The sequence below is a fragment of the Seriola lalandi genome, unplaced genomic scaffold (assembly GCF_002814215.2).
Source record: "Seriola lalandi dorsalis isolate HSWRI2012SDOR001 ecotype SW California unplaced genomic scaffold, Sedor1 jcf7180002054952, whole genome shotgun sequence".
Lineage (NCBI taxonomy): Eukaryota > Metazoa > Chordata > Actinopteri > Carangiformes > Carangidae > Seriola > Seriola lalandi.
Window position 1 is genome coordinate 629,435 of NW_019525503.1, and position 23,587 is coordinate 653,021.

The 23,587-nt window shown below is 42.8% G+C and overlaps 1 protein-coding gene across 2 annotated transcripts in view; it reads right to left on the reverse strand.

Moving 5' to 3' along the window:
• Positions 1–23,587, reverse strand: part of gfra1a (gdnf family receptor alpha 1a) — an 87,958-nt gene that overhangs the window by 58,474 nt on the left and 5,897 nt on the right. The window contains exon 4 of one of the 2 annotated variants that reach the window (XM_023394680.2): positions 14,457–14,612. The exons of the other annotated variant lie outside the window; for it this stretch is intronic. Coding sequence (XP_023250448.1) covers positions 14,457–14,612 — 156 coding nt within the window. The remainder of the gene's footprint in view (positions 1–14,456; positions 14,613–23,587) is intronic. 2 annotated transcript variants of the gene reach the window in all.

The window sequence follows — 23,587 nt, forward strand, 5'->3', positions numbered from 1 at the left end:
GGGGGGGGGGCTGTCTCGCTTAACTTAATGATTAGTAATTAATCAATGTCGAGGCCTGCCGGTGATCAAAACGGGGACCGACAAGCTGAGTCCTTCCAGAAAGCAGTTGTCACTTACTAGGTGGTTACACACACACGGTACATGACAACAATTGTATTACTTTAAAATAGTGTTAATGGGATCTCAGCGGAGTGTAACCAGGAGTCCGAGGGGAATTTGAAACGCTAGATATTCCAGCATCTGAATCAAAGCGTGGGGCGATATTATAAAACGCAGCTATTCAAACAAAGTTCATATGTTTTATTGAAGTCTATCAACGTCTTTTAGCCGAGTCAGTGGTTACTTGGTGACTTGTATTCTACTGTAAGCCCACTCTGGGTAATAGATGCACCTGTAGATGTCTCTGTTCTTCTTCTGTGACTTCACTGTCACTCAAATGCTTCAATTTTTATGAATTGGTCAAAAACTTAAGGACAAGCGAACAAGTCGAATCAGTAGGGCAGCAAATGAAAAAATAAAAAAATCATATTGCATTTATTTTGAAAGATATTGCAATTATGATTTGTGCATTTCATTTTCACTGAAAAACATATGATGATGTCAAATTGCAGCTCCTGCGACTGAGATAAAGCACTTCAGCATATTGCTGTTTCGATGGACGTTTTCAAATTGCTTAAAATCTCGCCGTGTTACCGGCAGCAGGTGTAATGTACATAAATGATTCCCGCCACAGCGTCTGAGGGAGAGATTCATAATCCTATCTTAAATTGACATTTTGAATGGGGGGGGGGGGGAATCCATGTTTGTTTGTTTCATGTGTGTGAGTTTTTTTTGTTCCCCTCTTGATCCCACACTGCTTTCCCCCTCAAAGATGTAAAATGTGCTCCTCTATCAGGCAGCTGATTAGATCAAGTGTCAGCGCCTAAACAGATTACTCTGGCAAGAGGCAAGCAACAAAGCAATAACACACTCCCAGCCTCAATCTGTTGCTTTTAACTTCATTTCACAGACAGACTCCTCTCAATTTCAATATCTACACCAGCATCACAATTCAGCTAAAAAGCAACAAGAGCTTCTATTGGATGAATTGTCCCGCCACAGCGCACTCGCTCCGTCTCCCACTGGGATACCCTTTAACAAAAAAGGACATAATGTTTGTGTTTTCCTTTTAAAAGGACGGATCTGAAAACTGAATATTCATTCAACAAATCATTCAGCAGTCTCTGTATCTTTAATTGTGGCACATGACGTGTGACTGACTGACTGACTGACTGACTGACTGATAAAGGTAATGTAGAGGACAGGTATTCACATCAGTGAGTCCACGAAAGCTCTCCAGCATGTCCACACTATTGGAACCAGCTAATACAAAAAAAGTACAAAGCACCTCAGGGTTTCTGCCTAAACAGTTGTTAGGCCCAGCGGTTGCACTTTCCCCATGCTGGGGTGGAGCGTTTCTCCAACCATTAAATCTAGGCTTCCTACCGAGCCACCCCAACGCTCAGGCCTGGTGACCCGCCAGCCACCGTATATACACAGGCTGACACCACGCATCTGGATGCTTCAAATTAAGCAATGAGTCCACATTAATAGTTATCAGTGTATAGAAAAGATTTGTTATAAATATCCTTAATGCAAATCTGTTTGTCCTTTGAGCAGTTGACTGCAAAGTAGAAACCACGCAGAGAAAATGAGGGAAAAACCAAACAAAAGCAAGGATTGGAATTTCGTCTCCTCTTCTTTATTCAATACGGTGCCTGAGTTGGTTTCATTAATGAATTAACACGTTCCCCCTCCTGCCCATATATACAGCACCATATGGTACACTGTGTGACCTGAGGTGGACGCACGGAGCAGTTGTTTCGTAGCTACACATCTGGTAAACCTGTCGAAGAAATTACTCTCTGTAATCTCGTCACCGATTCAGGAACTTATTCTCCATCACTCCTCATCACATCTTCTCTAACTCTGAACCTCAGGTGCATTAAAAAACATTTCTGTAATACTTTGACATTTCTGTTTTTTTGTTTTTACCATGGAGGTTCAAGAACGTGAATGAAACAGATGCAGGAAGAATCACTTATGGTGTTGAAGCCTCCCCGCTGAAAGCTCCTCTAATTGGCTTCTCCCGCTCCAAAACCAATCAGAATAGTCAATAATTGGAACGGCAGGGGGGGGGGGGGGGGGGGGGGGGTCATGGCGGACACTGCTTTGCTTTATGTGATTGTTCTCTAATTCACTCTTTGTCTACACCTGCTCTCTCTCTCTCTCTCTCTCTCTCTCTGTGCGTTTCACAGCCTTCGTTTGGCTGCTGCCACATCAGGACTAATGTTCACCTGTTGTTGTGCCAAGATTTTCTTCTCAACCTGCTTCCTCTGGGTTGCATCTCTCCTTTTTGCTGCAGTGTTTGCGTGTGTGGGCTCATGTGTTTGTCTTTGAGACTGGAGACTCATCCATAGATAATGAAGTGTACCTATTGTATATTAGCAGATAAATATTATTCTATATGCGTTTAGATTTCCAACCTAGAGCAATCTAAGAGCAACATACCTCTGCAGACATCACATTTTAACTGTAATTGCTTATTAACCGCCTTGTTTACTCATCTCCCTTACAACTCTGCATGCAGAAAGGAATTCTGGGATATCAAGTGCAGACTGTGTTAAGTGACAATAATGTGAAAGCAATACAGACGGATAGACGTCACGAGCAAATGACTTAGCTTCGCTCAAGCTGAACACGCCAGACACTGACATTCATGCGTTCATACACATGTGTCCACGGCAGCTTAGTGACAGCATGAGACTGAACTACAGAGGCTATTAAAGTAACACTATATACTGTATGTATGAAAAACTCATCAAGGCTCATCCCTCACATACATTTCCATTAGGTTTGTTGCAGATGAGTTTTGTAAACTGAACCGATGAGACAAATATAAACATTTCACACAGAACACACACGTCACACAAATAAGGAAAAAAAAGACAGAAAAATATTCCCAGCCACACTTTAAAAGCACTGGCACTTCTCTGTCCGACTGCTGAGTCTAATGAAAGGCTTCGTTCTGAACCCACAGCGCTGCCACAGAGGTGCACTTACTTTTTGTTTTGGCAACAAAATTCAGCGCCAAAAATCTTCACAACTTCCCTCTCCACATATCAGGCAATGTTAAACTCAATGCCTACAACTTGCAGCTGCTATTTATTTTTTTGTGGATTTCGCTCCTCGTTAATCACGATCGGTGTCACATGTCTGTAGTGAGTGATTAGGGTTGTGATGGTGGGGGGGACCGACGCTATACATCAACAGTGATTTCTCTCACTCACATGGACAGAGAGAAACTGTCATAATCAACAGCTGCCTTCACGCCTTCGCAAAAGTCCCACGACGCTCAGACAAAGTCGGGGCAACACAAATGAATTGCTCGTGTGAGACTTCACGCTGTCTTACTGTAATTAACTTCACCTACGTCTGTGTGCTACTTGAGCTGCTATACGATCTTCTATGTGGACAATAAGATTAGCCGCAGTCACAGCCAGAGCCGGGCGGAGTCACATCTGTTCTCCACATCCTGATTTATGGCTTAGAAATTAAAGCTTTCCAAACTAAGCCCCTAAAAGACACAGTGGGGAGAGTTACAGGGTCTGTTTATTTATTTGGATTCAGTTTTATCAAGTGGTTTTTCTTATTACAGTTGATTGAAGCTTTGAGTAAAACGTGGCACAAAAAAAAAACACTTATTAAACAGGAATAAATGAAAAATAAGAAACTAAAACTGTTTTCTCCTCTAGTGGCGTTTCATATATGTGATATATAAGAAAATGCATTTCCTCCTAACACAGGTCCCGCTAACACCTATTTGACAACCAAATCCCCGTATTCATTACACTGCCGCAGTCTAATGGTAATAAGAAATAGTTTCAGACCTTCCTCCAACTTATTCAATTCCTTGTGTAAATACACCACAGGCCAGGGAGTGGAGTGCAGGCAAGCCTAGCATAACTGGCAGCCTGAGCACATAATCCCAGCTACAACATGGCACAAAGCAGAGAGGAGGAGAGAGGGGGATTGTGGGGGAAAGAGGAAGTAAAAGGGATAAAGGAGGGAGAGACAGCAGAGATGAGAGGAGGAGAGAAGAAAGGAGCAATAGAGAGAGAGAGAGGAGAGAGGAAAGGAGAAATTACTTAGAGACGACAGGAAGTAAAACACAAAATGGGAGATACGTTTTGCAGTGTGCACTTGGTCTGTAAAGTCGCCAGCAAACAAAACAAATAAGCTTGTGGTACTGTGAGAGAATATGACTCTCCGGCGATGACTCTCAGCTTTGACCTCTGCGACCCGTGAAAACCCCGACAACGGAGCTGCGTGAGGAGACGAACGGCAGCGTCAATGTGTTTTTACATGTCACCTGACACACAAATCTCTAATGTCACAGCTGTTAGCTTTTTTCTTTTTTTTTTTTTTTTTACGAATGACTCGATTTGTGGAGAGATATCATGGTTGCAACACATTTACATGGCTGCAGAATATAAGCAGGAATATAAGTGAATTTGTGCAGGAAAAAAAAGAAAAGAAATGCATTAGTGATAAAACAAAATGCACTTCAAGATGATAAAGATAAATCTCTTTATCCAACTAATTTACACCCACACACTTTAATATAAACTAAGATCCTCTTAAAAACTTTGATTTAAAGCCTCTTTTCCTCTTTATTTGCAATATTATGCAGCAGGCACTTTAAGTTTGTCTAAAATAGAGTTATTAAACTACTTAATATAATCATATAAGCGCTGGCGGAGGAGAATAGACAACACACATTCCCCGACTTTGCTCTTTTAGCTTTGACATCCACTTGTTCTACCTATTTAAGTTCCTACTTTCATGCACATTTCACCACGCACAGTTCAGTTTAAGGGACTTGAAAGTTATAAAATTAAAGAGTTCTGTTCCCTTGTGAAAGTGAAGCAAATTGCATAAATGACCTCGGACTCCATCGGGATCAAATTTCGCTCTTGTTCAACAAATGAACTGGTGCATTAATATATACTTTCACATTCATTTAACCACTGCAGGAGTAGTTACACTTCCCCCCTCCTCTTATCTCCATAACTGCACTGCAACCCTGAGGAGAAGAGCACTTCACATGCTGGAGACCTCTGCTACATGCCAAACTGAAGTGGTTTACCTCAATGGAAATATTAGGGGGGAAAAAAACCCCCACTTTTATCAGCTGGGCCATCACACTTCACTTCGCTTTACTTATTAATTCATTGGTAAGTATGAAAACAGGCGGCTAATTCTGTCTGAAAGTGCATCAAGCCAAACAGCTGCGGGCGAAATTAACTTATCGTATCGTAGCCTGGTTATTCTGGGGTGTAAATCTCCAGTCAGGAAAACAAGTCAAACATCTTAAGATGGAGTGTGGTTGAGTGTAGGAATACATTACTTTGAGTTCCCACTTGTAAATGAAATTGGTTTCCTCGCCAGTCGTAAGCGCATTTGCACTGAGTACATTTCAACCTTCACCTCCCCAAGTTAAGATGCAGGAGCACCAGCGCTTTGCATGTAAATCTCTCAAGTTTAAGCACACAGCCTACGCTCGCTGGCTTGCTCTGTCTGTCTCTTTCTTTCTTTCTGTAACACACACACACACACACACACACACACACACACTCTCTCTCTCTCTTATACCTCCACACACAAAGCTGCACAGCAAATCCAACTCTCACTTTAACTCTCTTAAACTCTATAACTTGTATTTCCTGAGAAATACACTGTAGGGCAATTCCAAAATGACTCACTGGCAGAGACGCAAATTAAGAGTGTACACACACCCGGATACACACACACACACACACACACACACACGCTTGCACATACACTCATTGACACAGCTGCATTGAGTCTCTGGCAAAGGGGGACGCACACCTACGCACACAAATCAGTATTCACCCGTCATGTAAATAAGTAAATGTGACCAGCCAAAGTATTTTTCTCCCCCCTCCTCTTCCTACTAAACATCTCGTCTGTCGCACAAAAGCAGGTAAAACCAGAGCAGGTGCTCACTCACTCTTCCACATAACATTCTCCAAAAGGCCCCAAAACGACAGGAAGCACTTTTGCACTGTTCCTGATTGAAAGTCTGTTCCCACACTGATCTCTGGCCAGCGAAGGAAACGTCTGCTCCAGCACAGTGTGGCATTTGTTGATGTAATGTGGCTCTCTGGAAACCTCCCTGGTGAAACCTCATCACTGCATAAAAGCCACAAATTACAAACCTGGCCCTGCAACACAAGTCAACAACTGGTTTTAGAAAAATGACCCGAGTCTCAACAAGCTCAGCTCTGAAAACCAGAAAAAGCTGGATTTGATTTGCACCACAGGAACACACACACACACACACACACACACGCAGCTAAAGAAAGCGTCTTCTGTTATGACACTTACATGTCAACATACAGCCGGGTCTCGAGCGCCAAACCAAACCAGAAAATGACTGCAAACAGCATATACTGCATAATTCAAGTGTTCTGCAGCTGAGCAGCCACACTGTGGCTCTCAGTGCACAATATTTACATCATTATCTCCTCCACTTTCCCAGCTCACAAAGCTGCCTGCCCTCCAGCAATCTGGCACAACCGTCCTACTTGCCGTCATGTGCTTCTCGATAAGTAAAAACATTTGATTAGTGATTTTATAGTTATATTTTTTTTTATTTTTTTTTATGCCATTTTTGAAACTCATGCGAGCTCTTAAGTCCTGGAACCTTGTGTTGCTTTCAGGAGGGATGAAACAAAGCTGAACTTAACAAACTCAGTGTGTGTTTGTAGCTGATATACAAACTTCAATGCGAGCGGTCGGTGGTGAAATTTTAAATCTGCAACTACTACTGCTGCTCTTAAAATATCTAACCATGTTCTAACCCCTTCCCAAAGTCGGCAGAGAACAGACTTATGCAGGGTGTTAGTAGCGTCTTCAGACTCTGACACTTCACAGCCTGAAAACTTTATTTGAGACTTGAAACCTTTCCAAATGTGTGGTGGCGTCTAAATGTTCTCAGTTATTCTCAGGTGCACTACTACGAGCTGTAGGAAGTGGTCGGTTTAACGGTGTCCCTGAGGAGGAGAGGCTTTGTTTGTAATGTGATTTAGGTGAAAGTGAATGATTTAAGGGCCACAGCTTTCATCTCTGCTGGCTTCTTATGAACGGAGGTAATATTTTATGTCACCACTGTAACACTGGTGTCTCATACCCCCTTCAACATACACCGACACTGCTCAGTATTAGCTAAAATGTCATCGCTTCCCGCCAAAAGTTCTCGCTTTTTTGCCAAGTCCCCCCAGCTTGTCACGCCAAACTGTCCGCCAGGGCTGGAGCTACCGCAGGCTTCCCACCATCACTGCATACTGGGAGCAGTGGGAAGACGATGCCCCTGCTCATTTTTCAGCCCACAGAATGGAGCAGAGGCAACAATGTGTGTGTGTGTGTGTGTGTGTGTGTGTGTGTGTGTGTGTGTGTGTGTGCGTCAACATCAGTGATTTAAACGGATATGCTCCACAGGCGCAACAGCAGAGTATTGTGAATCACACATCAGGACACCTGGCGCTCTGCAGGATGCACAACAAGGCTGACTCCGTTCTCACACACACACACACACACACGCACACACACACACACACACGATGCACATTAGTGCGTCTGGCCGTGCAGCCCTCTCGCTGGTCCGACTGCACATTATGTCCCTTTCACCCCTCCGTCCCTGTGGCTGGACGGTGATAAGTCCCCCTCTCTCAGTCAATGCGAAGCTGTGAATAATGGATGAAGTACAAGTTGTGAGGAATCACAGCGGCGCGCTCACGTGACGGACAGAGACACAAAGAGAGACACAAACGGGGACAGCAGGCATCTTTTACTGCCTCAACTTTCTCCATCTCCATCGTGACAAATCAGCACGTTAACGGTCGTCTTTTCATTTCAAAACAACACAACTCAGGCGTCCGACAAAGTAAGGTGGCTTCGACCCCTGGGTCGGCCAGCCTCACTGTTTACCCTCGTCTTTGACCTTTAAAACCACTCACACCGCGTTCGTCCCAATCTGTGAACAAGAGCTAACGCCGACACACGTGCACGCACACATCGCTCGCATCCCCTCAAGGCGGCACGGTCAGGCCAGCTCCGATAGACTCTTCCTATGTTGTTATTTCAAGCTTTCTCTGTCATTATCTTGTCTTTTGAACGGGAACGTGTACAAAGTGTGTGTGTGTGTGTATCAGCGCAACTTTGAACCCGAGTGTGATTGCAGAACGGTGAAACAGAGGTGTTTTTGGCTCAGTGTCGGTAACCTTTGGCGGGTATCTTTGCTCCCGTCTGGTTAGTCGAGCGCCACGGTTTCCTTTCGGGGCTCACGCCACGCTCGGTGACCTGTGCCGCTCTGCTTCAACAAATAAGACAGGAGGAGGCGAGCTGAGCGGCGGGGCTTGAGGAGGAGTCTTGAGTAAACACAAAATTATAGAGTCATGTTATTGACCCTGCTTTGTTTTTATAAACTTGCCTGATGATGTTGGGTTTGTTAGTTTTCTTAACCTCTTTAAATATGTATTCTTCCAACCGTTCATTAGTCTTATTTATCTTCCTGTAGCTCGGGATCCTGCCTCATTATCGCTTTTTAATTTCCACATTAGCTAAACTTTACACTAGTGGAATTAAATGGCTTTTTTTGCTTCAGGCCAGGAACTCAGTGCAACAGACACGGACGCAGATCTTAAAGCACTTTGCGTCAAATGTGTATTTCGCAATATATATTTATCTTGTTTATTGACTTTCAGTAAAAATCATATTGTGACAACATGGTCATATTTTACAAAGTTCAGTTCTGAATTAATAATTTAAAGCAAACAAATAATTAAAATGAGCAAAATCTTTGGCTGATGATTATTTCTCACAGATGTAAAGCATCTGTGTGTTTGTCAGCTGAGGATATTCCAGCGCAGAACTGCCGAAGATTTGTCTGTCTGATTAATATCACCGTTACACAGTTTTCCCATCAGAAATTAAAATATAGAAAGTTTATTTTTCAGCCGTAAAACATCCCACTCAAATCTCTCAACTCCCTCCAACTCATAATCCATTACCCACAAATAATGTAAATGCTCTTTATTATAAATAAAATGTTTTACATTAATGTTAAAAAGCGAATGTTGGATATTAAATCTTTACTTCTCACTCGGTATTTGCCTCAAAACTTTAATATCTGTCTGGCTAATATGAAAAGTCTGATGCGTAGCAGTGGAAAGTCTTTGTTTGCTTGCGATGACATTTTATTATTTTAATGAATTGCGACTGTAACCTAAAGACACTTGCAGTCAGACAGCTTGATGTACACTTCCTCCTCAGCAGTAACACATGTGTCACTCTCATGAATTATGTACTAACTAACATGTAATGGTTTTACGCTTAATGACTGAACCAGTGACCCGAGCTGCACGCGCTTCACACCAGGAAAATAAATATTCCAGCGTCATTCTCACTGTTTGAATGATGGTCAACGACCTTTACCTTAAATATTTCATATACCTCCATACCTGCATGATTGTTTGATCTTTTTCCATCACTGCATCTCTCGTTTCATGCTTATTTTATGCAGATTAGTAATATTTTATGGAGGTGCCATAAGTTTTCTCTAAAAATGCTTATGTAAACTGTTACAGAGCTAAATAATATATTTACCTTACAGCTCTGTTTCTATTTAATCATCAGTATTTCACACTGAGGCTGTAAGAATTGTGCAAAGTCTCCACAAAAGGAACGAAAGTGTAAAAGCTCTGGGCGTGGCCCCTCATAAGCCTCTCTGACGAAGAATGCTGATTTAAAATAAGCTCTCTCTTTCAGACAGTCGTGACTCATTTGGTTCGGGAGGAGATTTTAGTCTTGCTCATTTAATGATAACGGCTCATCCAACAGACAGCGGGCCAGTGGCCAAATCCTCCGAGATGATGACAGTGTGTTCTGGGTGGTACAGGGACTCATCGGGAACAGGTTTGATCATCGCCGTGGTAACTGTAATCCAGAGGTGTTTGTGCTTCTGCTGTTCTGTGTGTTTTCTTCAACTCTATTTTAAGTTCAAAACTTTTTTAAAAAAGGCCGACGTGTGGCAGCCGTTTATGATGCCAAGTGTTTAGGGCGCGTTCCACATGGGCGGAAAAATGCCCTAAGCAGCGCGTCTGCTGCGTGTCGTGACCTGCTCTCTGTCCCCCGCATTTCCTGTTTATTTTCACTGTCCTATTGTTTACAAAACAAAAACGCCGTGAGCTCAATGTAGACAAGTCAAAAGTAGAATATCTACTTCTGAAATGTAGATGAAGTTATCCAAAATCTAATATCGTGATACAGTCCAGCCCAAATATCGCGATATACAATAATAACAACATAATATAATTATATTGCAAAGCAGTGAAAGACAGACTGTGCAAAACTACAAAAAACAAATAATTTAATTTTATATATTACGAAGAATATTACATATGGGGGTATTCAATATTAACAGATATCAGCCCAAGCCTTACTTTAAAGCTCAGACTCAGACTCTACAATGATTCTTTGTGACTACTGTGAAAAACACAAGCACCTCTCTCCTCCATCTTCTCCTCTCTGGCTGTTTTCTCAAACTGTCAGCAACCGAGGAACCGCAGAACTCAACCACTTCTTATTTAAAAAAAAAAAAAAAGAAGCTTTCTCACAAAAGAAACCATTTCACATCCTTTCACTGAAAAGTTGAACTATTCTTGGCTTAAGAAAAGTGTTTCGACCTGACTGAAAAACAAAGAGCCCAGGGTGAAGCTGTTCTCCAGCGGGTCTGCTTCTCATCTGACACGGAGCTGCTCTCCACATGACAGATTTGGGGGAAAAGGGGAGAAAAATAAAACAAAGAATTTCCTCATGGTGGTCGATGCAGTTTAACAAGGTTATTATTCATTCTAAGGGGTTGCACAGTTTAACCATCCTTTCTGTTCTAATTAAAAAGACCATCTGAATCGTGTGTCAACTTTGAGCTCTGATCCAATCCAATGACAACTGTGTGCAACGTCCCCTTCTATCAATATGTTTGATGTTTTATGGCAGAGCTGTTGGCCTCTCTTCCTCCACCAGAAAGTTAAGGTTGTGATCACATGCCATTTGTTTGTGGAGGGACAGTTTACACAATTTGGCCAGTGCAGTTTTTGTTTTCTTCATTTAAAGCTCCTCCAGTGTAAAGGTCTGTGTCCATGTGTAGTGTGATTATAGATCAGCTCTAGCTTCTATATTAATACTGTGAAAGTATCAAAGCCTCAGTCCACAGAGAAATGCACACAGCCTGTATTCAGAAACTGAGCCTTAAAACCAGCCGTCAGGACTTCTGGAACTTTGTGATGTCACAACAAAGCAGTCACCAAGCCCCGCCCACCTGGACCCACCATCCAAACCTTTGCAGGATTTTGGTTTCTCTGAGTGTTTTTACCTGAAATCTGCTTTATTTTTATTGGATCTCTCAGAAAACAGTCAGCCAATCAGAAGAGAGGCTCAGAGCCTCCTCTCTTCTGATTGGCTCACCGACTTGTTGTTGCTAGAGCTCCAGAGAGAAGCCTGAGAGAGGAGATGTGAAACTACACTGATATGGTTTTTGCTTCTTAAAACACAGAAATGTTTTGGGTGAAATGTAAAATATGGAATCTTTAAATAAACGAAGAAGGTCAGAAAACTATAATGACGATAAAAATAATGAGGTGAAAATAGCTGCTGCACCGATTCCCATTTAGTCTAGTTAACTTGAAACAAGTGATACTCATAAAGTGTGTAAAAGGCAGTTCATGAAGTCCATTTATTTCCTCTTTTTCAAATCCTCACTGTGGCGCCTTAAACGACATTTATCACCTGGGACGGCGGATCTATTTAAATGACAATTTTGGAGAAACAGTATTTACAGTTAAGCCCTCGGCAGGCATCCATATTCCTGTCAGAGAAACAGAGGGATTGAAGTTTTTAATTAATCTGAACACCAGCATCCCCGAAGATACACTAACAAATACTCTCTCTCTCTCCTACACACACACACACCCACCCACACACACACTCACACAAACACACACAACTCAAGACTGTAGCAGGAACATTTAGGCGTGACAGGCGGAGAGTGGCAGAGCGACATATCAACCTTTGCATAAATGTCTCTCTGAGACACTTTGTCAAAATAAAAGTGTCTGAAGAGGCAGATGGAGCTTCTGTGCCCATCGCAAAATACTACAGAGCTGCACTACACCATGAAGGACCATACATCTACATTTTCATCATCCTAAATATCAGCTGACCTTTATTTGTCGAGCACCAATGACTTGATGAAAAAAAAAAAAAGAAAAACCAAACATGAGCTTATCTGAACTCACATGATCCTGCAGCTCCTCGTCTTTGTGCCAGTGCTACCACAGGCAGAGTAAACAATGATATCATATTTCACTGCTGCTTCTCACCTGTAATGTCTTATTTTTATGTAACAAAGGTTATTTTCCATCCTAGAGCACAGGCCTGTCTGATGCTGTTGCTCTTTTCAGCACAGAGGAAGCGTGCAACAGTAAATCCCAGCGAGAGCTTGTTTACATCAGGAGAAGCAGAAACAGGTAAAACATCAGTGTTTATTTAAATATTCCATTAGCCTTTATGATATCCTGTTATTCAATATACTATAACTTCGTCCCCTCAAACATTAAAACTTTATTTGTTTATTTTCTTTTACACTTTTCACCCTCATTTCCATTCAAGTGTTTACTTTCCCAAACTGAAAATATGTGTTAGAAAACAGGTAAGGTGGAAATGCTGCTAATGAAATCGAGAGAGACGATGTGTGCTGCCCCTCAGGTGTTAGTCACAACACACAACTCAGCGTGATTCAACCTCATCTCGCCGTTGATGCAATCCCCCCCTTCAGCAAGACTCGCAGCAGAAAACGTGCGTGTTTGCCGGCGAGTGAGCATTTCTGTGTTTGGCCTCTTTTGGCGTGTTGCACCTATGCATGTGCGATGTCCGTGCATTTATCTTTGAGAAAGGCCCGTGTGTTTTGCAGTTCTATAAAATAATCTATTAGTATGCCACTTGCCTGTGTTTGTGTGTGTGTGTGTGTGTGTGTGTGTGCACACTGGCTGTATATGTACACCAAAATTGAAATTATGCAGTGAATTGCAAAATAATGGCCAAATTCATTCACAAAGACATAGCAAGTTAACTTTTCAGCAGGCCGTGATGCAAAATGAAATATTTCCTTTGCACCATCACAGCCTGCAATAAGCTGTTTTTGGCCATAAAACTAATGTAGCAGTCACAGACATTGACTGCCCTCTAAAATGGAAATTCATAAACCAAAATGCCACAGTGGGAATATCAAAATATGACATATCCTCTACTTCTTCCACTTCACCCCAACCCATCCACTTCTCTCTGTCTCTCCCCGCCTTCCCACTCCATCCCTCCGTCTCTTCTCCAGGGTTTTTACAACAGAGAGCACATCTGCTGTAAGAACTCCTCTGAAGGACATGTCTACTCTCCCTGACACAGCTGACTAAGCAGACAAACGGACGGACGGGCCAACGGACTGACACCTCCTCTCAGATGTGTCCCGGGGGAACCCAAAATCTATAACCAGCTTAATCTGATACCGAGGAAGGTAAAGTCGGTGTGAACGGTTCAACAGATCCAAGGAAGGGTTGAGATCACGGGTCTCATATTTCAACCACAAGCATCTTTGGAGCAGCTGCAGCTAAATTCTCAAGCTACTGCACCTTCATTTCAGATCCTGTAAAATATACTGTAATTCTGTGAACTACAAGACCGCCTTGACGGTTTGATTTTGATGCGGTTCAGATGCGGCCGGCTTCATCAGTAGTAAGGATGTAATCTCAACCAAGTGCAGGAAACGGCCCAAAACATGTGGGTTTGTTGGTATAAACAGACAGAGGAGTTTTTGATAACCAGCGGCTCTTCACGCTCCGAAAAGCCCAGAACAAACAGAATGAGCCAGAGCAAACGGCAGAGTGCACTCATGCTCACCTTCAGCCTCTTTTTCTACATGTGTCATAAATTGGTCAGAAAGCAAGAAAACATCACTAATGATAAAAGAAAATGAAAACGTTTGTGATGCCCCTCATGAAGCAGCGGGGTCTACGGTCTCATTTTTGTTTTTGAAACTTGCAACCTCGTAATTGTGCAGAGTCAACAACTGCACAAAATTACTGAACAGTTTTTATTTTTTTCTTTACATTTCTACCCTGAATCATTTTGGAAAGGAAATCAACTGGCACAAGTTCAACTGCAGATACTGGAGACAATCTGATGACACAGAACACGTCTGAAAAACAATCATGCATGAGCAAACACACAAACAAACACACAAACACACACACACACACACACACACAGCTCTATGTCGTTACCCAGTATGGCCCAATTGGGATGAGCTCTCCTGTTTCTACTGGGATCCTGAAGTTCCGTGGAGGAGGGGCTCCCTCTGCCCAGAGCGGGCTCTCTGCCCTGGGCGCCCCCCCTGCCTGGAGCCGAGGTTGCGGAGCCGCTCCAAGGTTCCCCACTCTCTGTAAGAGATGTGCTTCATTCAGGACCACCAACCAACAGGGGCATCAGGGGTCATCAGGGTTCACAAAAGGTCACAGGGAGGTCAAGACTCCAAATGATACTCACAGGTCAAAGAAGGGGGGGAGGGAGGAGGAGGAGGTAAAACAAGAACCGGAAAGACAGCATTCAGATTCATTCAGCTGACGGGCAAGAGTCACATTCTGGGTGTTTTCCAGGTGAGCAAAGGTAAAGGCAGAAGGAGCAAACAGGAGCAAGGTTTCTAATGATTCCTGAGGTTCATTAAAAAAGGAAGAATTGTGAGAAGAGTTCAGTACGCCACAGAAGAGAATGAGGAAAGAGGAGCTGTTGCCTGCAACGTCGCTGAGGGAGTATAGTTCTTATCTGCAGCAGACAAAGTCGGAAGAAGCTCTCTGCTCTTTCAAGTGTCGATGTCAATCAAGGAAATCACAGCTGGTCCAAATCACCTGCTCAGTGGCTCTGCATGAGCTCCACAACTGACACCGTCTCACATCAGAGATCACTGGTCTGCGTGTGTGCGTGCGCTTTAAGTACAAATAAAAAGCACAGTTGCAACATAAGAGCAATTTGGGTGGTGTTTCCATAGATTACCCATTGACAAACTGCACGTTCGGCGTGGTGAGAGATCGCTGTTTAGCCCACTTATGTGTGAAGAGAGTCTACACACAGCGGCATCGATCGAACACTGTGCTCGACTCACATGAAACAAGCCCAGAATAGAAGCATCTGAAGCTGCCTGGCAAATTGGGGGCACACAGTTATAGATTTTTAGTTGGGAGGACGGTCGTGGATGAAACAAATGCAAATTTATGTATCAATGCCCTCATTTAACATCTCTGAGAGCAAAGACTGGCACAGAACAAGAACTCAGCTGGATGCTGTTTGTTTGTGCATGTGTGTTTTCTGGGTGCCAGCGGGAGCATGGATTCTTGCACATATGCGTGTGTGGGTCATGTACACTCTTGGCTCTTGGTTGTGTATTTGTGTGTGTGTATGGTTAAGGCTGTGTTTGCTTTTCAGGGATGCTGCTGTTCTGTGATGAGACGGAGAGGCACAAAGGGAGAAGAGAGCGAGAGAGAGAGAGAGAGAGAGGGGTAAAGCTATTATTCTCTAAAGAGAGGAGTTTGTTAGTTAGAGACACTGCTTTAATCAGACGCACTGTAGCTATTGACAAACATGCTTACAGAGGACAGTGTGTAAATTCCAATCGACCAGTTGGAGCCTTCAAAGTGTGTTAAGCAGGAAGAGATTTGTATTGCTGTACTATGAGGAAGCAATAAAGTTCAGCAAAAATTGCAATAAGGACTGGAAAAGAGGTCAGGTTTCACAAAAACATATGAAGCCAGATCACTGGCAAGCTGTGCGTGATGATCACACACTCACCCAAATAACCTTTTCATGCTTCAGCAGCCATCTACAATGTACTAATGATACATGCAACAACTACGTCACTACATAATCAAGAACTGGATGGAAGCTGCACGAGAGAACAGAATAAACCTGGACCCAACCCAAACATCATCACGATAACAAATCTATATGTGTTTATTTATTTTGCATGAGCAAGAGGCGTAACAACAAGCTCTCAGCTTTTATGACTCTGCAAAATAAGGATGCAACAAAACAATATGACAGAAACAATCTGATGCAGTGACAAAAACAACTACAATACATTAGCTTTTGCACTGCTGGACAGGTTTTGAGCCAAAATACATAAATGCACCGGATGCAGCGGATTAACAGCATTGGCTTGTACAGTAGAGTGTGATGTTTCACTCCATTCTTAATGAGAAACCAAGAAATCTTAACTTGTGCAGAACTACTAATGCTATTGTTTATATCGTCTCTGTTGATGTCTGACAGGGAAATCTGTCTCTCATGGATCTAGGAAATATCTACAGCACAACAAGACTTGGGCGAAAGAGGTCTAACAGAGACTGGAGGTAAGAATGAGACATTTCTACAATTTCCTGCAGGGGGAAGAAGCATAACTCTACAAATCCACTTGTATAAAAGAATGAAACAGTATAGCTCAGTCCGGTCCGGTATGCTTTGATAGAGTATGAAATTCTATTAAGACACGACGAAAGCCCTGACGTTCGGAGCCGAGGCGAGTTAATCCTGCGAGTTGACTGTGTGCAGCTGAGGGCTTAGAGCAGCAGCTTAACACAAGGCCGTGGCTCTGACGCACCTGCCACTGGTCGGCCACGGCCTCAGCCAGCCGAGCACAGCACAATGTGATTATAACAGGTCGTAATTAATGACGCTGTACTGAAATGATTCAACTTCATTGTTGATTCCAATGTAGTTAGTTGCCACATTTAAATGCATTTGAATTAAATGTGTACAGTGAAGTGTAAGTAAGTAAGTGTTGCAAACAGGCTGAAGCGGAGTTAGAATCCAGGTGCAGGCAAGTTGTTTTAAATGGACTAGATTACAAATAACCGTAGTTTCACTGATAACACTGGTAATTTACTGCTACTCCACTTCCACCATGCAACATCTGCACAGGCTGACTTTGCTAAGGTGCATCTAATGTCAACCTAAATATGTTTTCACACTATATTATATACAATATTTTCGTGACAGTGCTCTAAATCAAATGTTTAACTTAAGAATTCCACTATACTATATTCCTGCTATTCATCATTTGCTTGCGAGTCTCTCGTGTGCACGCGTATTTGTGCATAACTACCTGCGTGGAGGTCTGCAACTGCGTATGTGAAAAGTTAATTGTCCATATTTGCATGCAGTATAAAGCAGCAGTGGGAGGCATACCTGGCACATGCTCCCTCCCGCTGATTTGAGCTGTCAACCGTATTTATTAACTATGATGAATCACCCCCCCTCCCCCTACTTCACATCCAATCAAAGACCTCTCAGAGGGACTCAAATCTGGTCACCTTTAGCTAAATGATTTCCTTGGCCCATGGTGTGCCAGCCAGCGATTGCACTGGCAACCTGACGATATGTCTGCTGTTAGAATTATTCTGCCAATGGCCCACAGCTGGATCAGTCATTTCTGAAACAGTGTGGTGAATTAAATGACCAGCTGACATGTAGCTGCAGCAGGAAGGAGAATTTTCTGCTTGGAATGAGGAAATATATGAGTAAAGAGTCATAGAGTCAGTGAGACACGGGATATAAAGGTGTTCTTTGGGCCTTGCCTTAAGGATGCAGATTAAATCTGATCTAGGTTCAGTCTCTGCTGCATAATACAGTACATTTCACAATACAACCTGACAGCTACCACTGAATCAGAATAATCTTTCTTCTACAATGTAGAGGAATTTTCCTCTACAGGAATTTTTTTTATATTTTATTTTATCCCAAACCACCAATAACCTCAAGTTCTTGATATTTAACTAAAATATGCTCATACATCTCTGAAAAATCTCTGGATAGTTCACATTACCGCACGCTCGATGCAAAAAATCAACTGTACAGAGATGAGACAAGGTCAGTAAAAACACAAATCCCCAACAGGCTGTGTCCTTCTCTCAGAACACAAGAGTCTGCAACTGTACACCTCAAACCTTGCTGAAGGATAAAATCCTTTGATCCCAGCCTGAACGGAAGAGCTGGGGCGGAAAAGAAGGAGGGAACAGGGGAAGAGGAGGGAAATCAATAGATTCTTGTAGACACAGCCTCAAGTTTCCAATCTAACACAGCGCCGTATTGATTAGGCTCCATATGAGACAAGGCACTGGGACAGTAATGTCAGCAGTGGATTTGGGAGTCTTTAAGGAAAAACAAACCCGTGTGCAGGCGATGGGATGGCGAGATCTACAGAGAAGGCATGTTAGCAGAGCAGCACAGGATGTGTTCAGGCACAGTGTTCAGTGTAGGCCACTTGTGTTTTGGCAGCATTCAAAACTATATTCAACAGACTTGAATGATAAAAACACACTTTGAGTCGTGTTTAGGTCGATATAACGAGTGTGAAGTGTGAGCCGTAGTCTGACGGACTGATTGAAGTAGGAGGCATCGGCTCTGTCAGACGTGCTGTCAGAGACTGACATCTGAAAAATGCCGCTAAAAGGCTTTTTCATCTGAGTGGACACGCCATCGGACCGCTAACATCACCTACACTTCCTGTCACACATCCAAAGTTTTCATGTTCCTCAACCTTGCAGAGTTTGTTAGAGACGGGTCTCTGGGCGTCACAGCGCTACGATCTCGACAAACCGAGATGATTCTGAGGTGTTTTGTGTTGTGTTGTTGAAACCAGCTCGGGAAGGGGTGGGAAGAACAATGAGTGAGGAATGAATATGCATGTCTCAGAGTATAAGGAAGGAGGAAAGTAATCTGGATAAAAGTGTCTGGAAAAAGCCTCCAATTTAAATTTCAAAACTGAAGTTGCTGTGAGTCAGACGGGGCTGAGAGCTGCACCTCTCGACTGTGACTGACGTGCAGGAAAAGAAAAGCATCACTTTTAATGATGCAGCTTGAATGATATCAGCTTCAGGGAACTGAATCATTTAGCTTATGAAGATGAAGGAGTAGTTTTCTGGGATATGACGCTTAAGGGCGACACTGGTGAGGTCACTAGTGCAGGACTGTGATACCAAAACCAAAACCAGGAAAACTCATGACTTCATCGGCTGCAGTGCTTGTTCCTGGAAAAACATATGTATTATATTTCATAGTTTAATCACTCTCGGTTTCCATGGTGATCCCACTTTTTCTCTCCTTAATTAATCTATTCAGTTCTTTCTCATTAAGTCACTTTCCTTCGTTCTCATTAAGATTATTTAAAATATGTTTGATTGGGCTTCGATATTTGCTCTTTTCTCACTGTCAAAAGTAAAAAAAACATCTGTGTATGTTTCTTCGTAGGTTTTACGGACTGGAAGGACTCATCATCATCATCATCTTCATCATCATCACATCACTCGCCTGAAGGTGAACAAACAGTAAAGAAACACCCACGCCTTCAACAACTCCTATAGGGTAAACACTAAATCTGCTTGGTGGCAAACAGTGCAGGACAGTTTATATCCAGAGCAATTCTCAGCAACAAATGCGTTTGACTGAATAAGTGTGAGGCCACACAACGGCAGAAAAAAATAAAAATAAAATAGGTGTGCTCAGTCAACCAACTCAGGATAAATAAAGGCAGAAAAATAAAGTTAGGAGAAGAAGCAGGATAGCCTCTCTCTCTCTCTCTCTTGTTCTCTCTCTCCAAAAGATACAGCAGCACAATAAATTATGTTTCTACCTCTGTAATTCCTCTGCATTCCCTCACCGACTCTATCTCGCACTCACATAAACACGCGCACAGATTCAGGCATTACACGCAAACATAAGACGGGGAAAGAGATAGCGGCAGACACTCTTATCTCTGAACATTGGCAGCTCATAATGAGAGCGACTTCCTCTGCAGCCAGTGGTTGAGTGTTGCTGACAGCCTCTCAGCCCCGCGCGTCAGCACGGGGAGATTTGAAGCACTGCCTCGGCTTGACAGCCAGGCCACGCACTTACAGATGTTTTCACACTCACGACACACACACACACACACACATATACACATATGCACGCGCTGCTTGCGACTGTGCTTCAAGGTTGACTTCAGTAGTGGGAGGGAGGAGGACAAGATGTGTTTGAAGTCTTGACACATGGAACAGACACAATATTGAGCTTTGGTGTATTGGGGCTTATGAGTGGTGAGTGGGTGAGATACAGAGAGATGCTGCACCAGCCAACTGGGAGGAGGACAGAGCTTAAGGAGAGAGTTTAAGCCAAGCAGACATCAATACACACAGATGAGGAGAAAAATTCATTACAAGCCCGAGAACACAGTTTCTGATTACTGCATAGCCGCCTGTAAGAAATTTGAAACATGCACAGGCTGGAGATAAATAGCCGAAAGACTCACTAGCTTTAGCTGAATTTAAGTTATAGTTACTGATGCCCTTCACATGCAATGTAAGGGAAAGACATAAGGGGGGGAAAAGGGTTAGAAAAAGTTTTAAAGAATTCCACCATGCTATGCTGTTTACGATAAAGTTTTAAAGTACAAACAGCAGTTTAAGATAAGTGCTGCCAACCTAAATGCTATATTATCACTTCAAAACTGCCAGACAACTGTAAAAGGTCAGTCTGCGGGCCAGAGTGAAAATGATAGTAGTGTAAACTCATCTTTATTCATAGGTAGCACCTCCTGGAATCTGTGATGTTCTTATCCATTTTCAACCGCTGCCACCCCGTCATTTCCACCACAGCTGCTGTATTTACGTTAAGTCATTTTTGGCCGCTGCCCAGACTGTCGATTACGGCCCGTGTCACTTTTTGCCCCGTGTTACATCTCTCTTACCTCTCATCGTACTCGTGCTAAATGACAATTGGCTCGCACAGTCTCATCTGCAAACAGAGCGATCTGTGCGCTGTAATCTTTGTGGCGATATGCCAAAAAAAAAAAAGGTTTTGAAACCGTTTCATATATCCCCCATTCCTCAGATGTAGTCAATCATATCTCAGCTGCGCTCTGGCTCTCCATGAGAATTATAAAATGAGAGGTCACGATGACCAGGAGAGCCGGGCATGTAATATATTTCAGATTTCAAAATGTCAAAAAACAAGATGATGCAAAAGGACGACAAAAACAAGAATTCGATGTAGAGGTGGGAGGAGGACGGCGGAATAACCTGTGTAGAAAATGTTCTGGACAGGATACAAAAGGTACCCTGAGCAGAACACTTTAATACGAAACTGCTGTGTATTCATCCATTTCCTACAACACTCTTGATTTTCCAGCAGCCGGGGCCAAATGGTGTGGCAGTAATTCTAAGTCCACTTGAATCTCAGAATAATGTTCTCTGTTTCTGTGTTGCTCCCTCCTGCATGGATCACTGACTCATAAACACGGGCGACTGGTGAAGAGAAAGGCAGCCATTTCATCTAAACGCCGCTCTCCACTTCCTCTAAGCTTGCATGAAAGTCATGTGGTGTGATAGAAAATGATTGTAATCCTTGTAGTATCCAACTTCTACAACGCTAGCATCTTACAAACCAAGCATGCACAGAGAGGTTACACGTCAAAATGTACAGATGTACAGTATATGCAGTGAAGGAAAATGCTAGTTTTCCACACCTTACACAGGCGGACTTGTCTGTGTCTATGTACTGTATGTCATGCAAGTTTTATGAGCCAACACCAGCAGGGAAGCAGTGGTCTCAGTGGTTTTCACAGGCAGAGGAAGAACTCAGTGAGCCCTTGAGTGAACTGAGACAGAGACATCAAAAACAGGTGGAGCTGCTAAAAACAGACGAGAGAGGAACTCAACATTGGGATATTTTGTTGGGAAAGGAAATTAAAGAAAGCAACCAACAGCCTGAATCCAAAAATGGAATGGAAATCATGACAAAACCCACATGCACGTGCTTCTATATACATATATATATACATATATATGTGTGTGTGTGTGTGTGTCCTTGTTTCGTGCCACCTGAACTTGTGTTAAATGTGTGTTAAATATTTCCTGTGTGCAGCTCACATTCACAGGTTCCAGATTTAAAGCTGTAATCACAGGAATGAGAATATGGAGATCGCAGCTTTTATACTGTCTGTATTATGGAAACAAATTATAACACTTAACTGTGAAAATATGACTAGCAAAACACAAAGTTTCCATTAGTTGTTGTGTGTGTGTGTGTGTGTGTGTGTGGTGTGTGTGCATGGAGAGTGGTCTCTCTATGTGTCATCTACTGAATCATCATGTCAGCCTACAGGGGAAGTGGCAGTGTTGCTGGTCTTACAACACTCCCAGTGACTTCCAAACAGCAAAGATACACTGATCAGGACAGACACCATGGACTATGAACACAGATGAGATGGCATGCAGACTGTACTGTGTTTGAAGTCCATTGAAAAACCTACAGCAATCTCAAGATTCATCATCATGTCCACAAATATAGGCCTCAAACACCAACATGATTCTTTCTAAGGCTTCGAATAATCAAAATAACACATTTAAATGATCGTGCAGCTTTGTTGTTAGTATATACAGTAATTTCGCCAAAGTCGTGCCTTTATTTTAAAGTCCCTGAAAGCAGCACTGAGGAGTTCACCATCGCAGACTGCTCCTCTGCTGCAGCTGCTCTTTTCCTTTTTTTTCCTGGTGCAGAGAAGTGAGATGCTCACACTTTAATGTGACTCACTGGACTCAGCCCCAGAGGTAGAGGCATTCTGCCCCAGGTAAAGCCTAAATTAATCCACTGGAACTGCTGTGTGTTGCACGTCTATGAGCTAGAATGTTATATTTCAGTTTTTTCCTCTGCTTTATATATTTTATATCCAATGTATTTTATTATTTATTTAAAAAAAAAAAAACTTAAATAGCCACTTCCAGAGATTTACTGTGACTAATGATTAGTGATGAAGATGATGGCAGGAGGGGGAATAAGCAAAAGCGTGGTGGTAAACAGGATCATCTGTTTTCTGCTTCACACTTGCACTAAGAACTTTTAAATCTTTACACTGATGGACTTTTGTTTGTTTAAATCTTAATCCCTGTTAAGTTCCATTTAATGATTTTCTGTAAATCAGATAATAATGCATATATATCTTCCGCTTCAGCTGCACCCGACATGTCTCTCTAATGAAATCGGACTGACGCCTATGGACGAGTCATCTGGAACAGGTGTTCAGGGCACAGCGGCGTGTGCGTTTGTGTGTCTGTGCATCTGTGCGCTGCATGTACGGGTGTCACTGGAGATTAGTGTCTTCGGTCAGAGACATAGGGTCGACTATGGAATTACAGCATCACTGCGTTTGCCTATTGTTCCTGTAGCCTGGACCACCGAGTCGTCCTGCCTCACCCAGACGGACATGATAGACGTTCACAGAGCCTCCTGAAATAAGGGGCTGACCACAGACTGCTGACTTGAATCACAAGTGCCATTACAACAGCAATATCTCATCTACTAATTTGCATCTACTAGAACTAGAATAAAA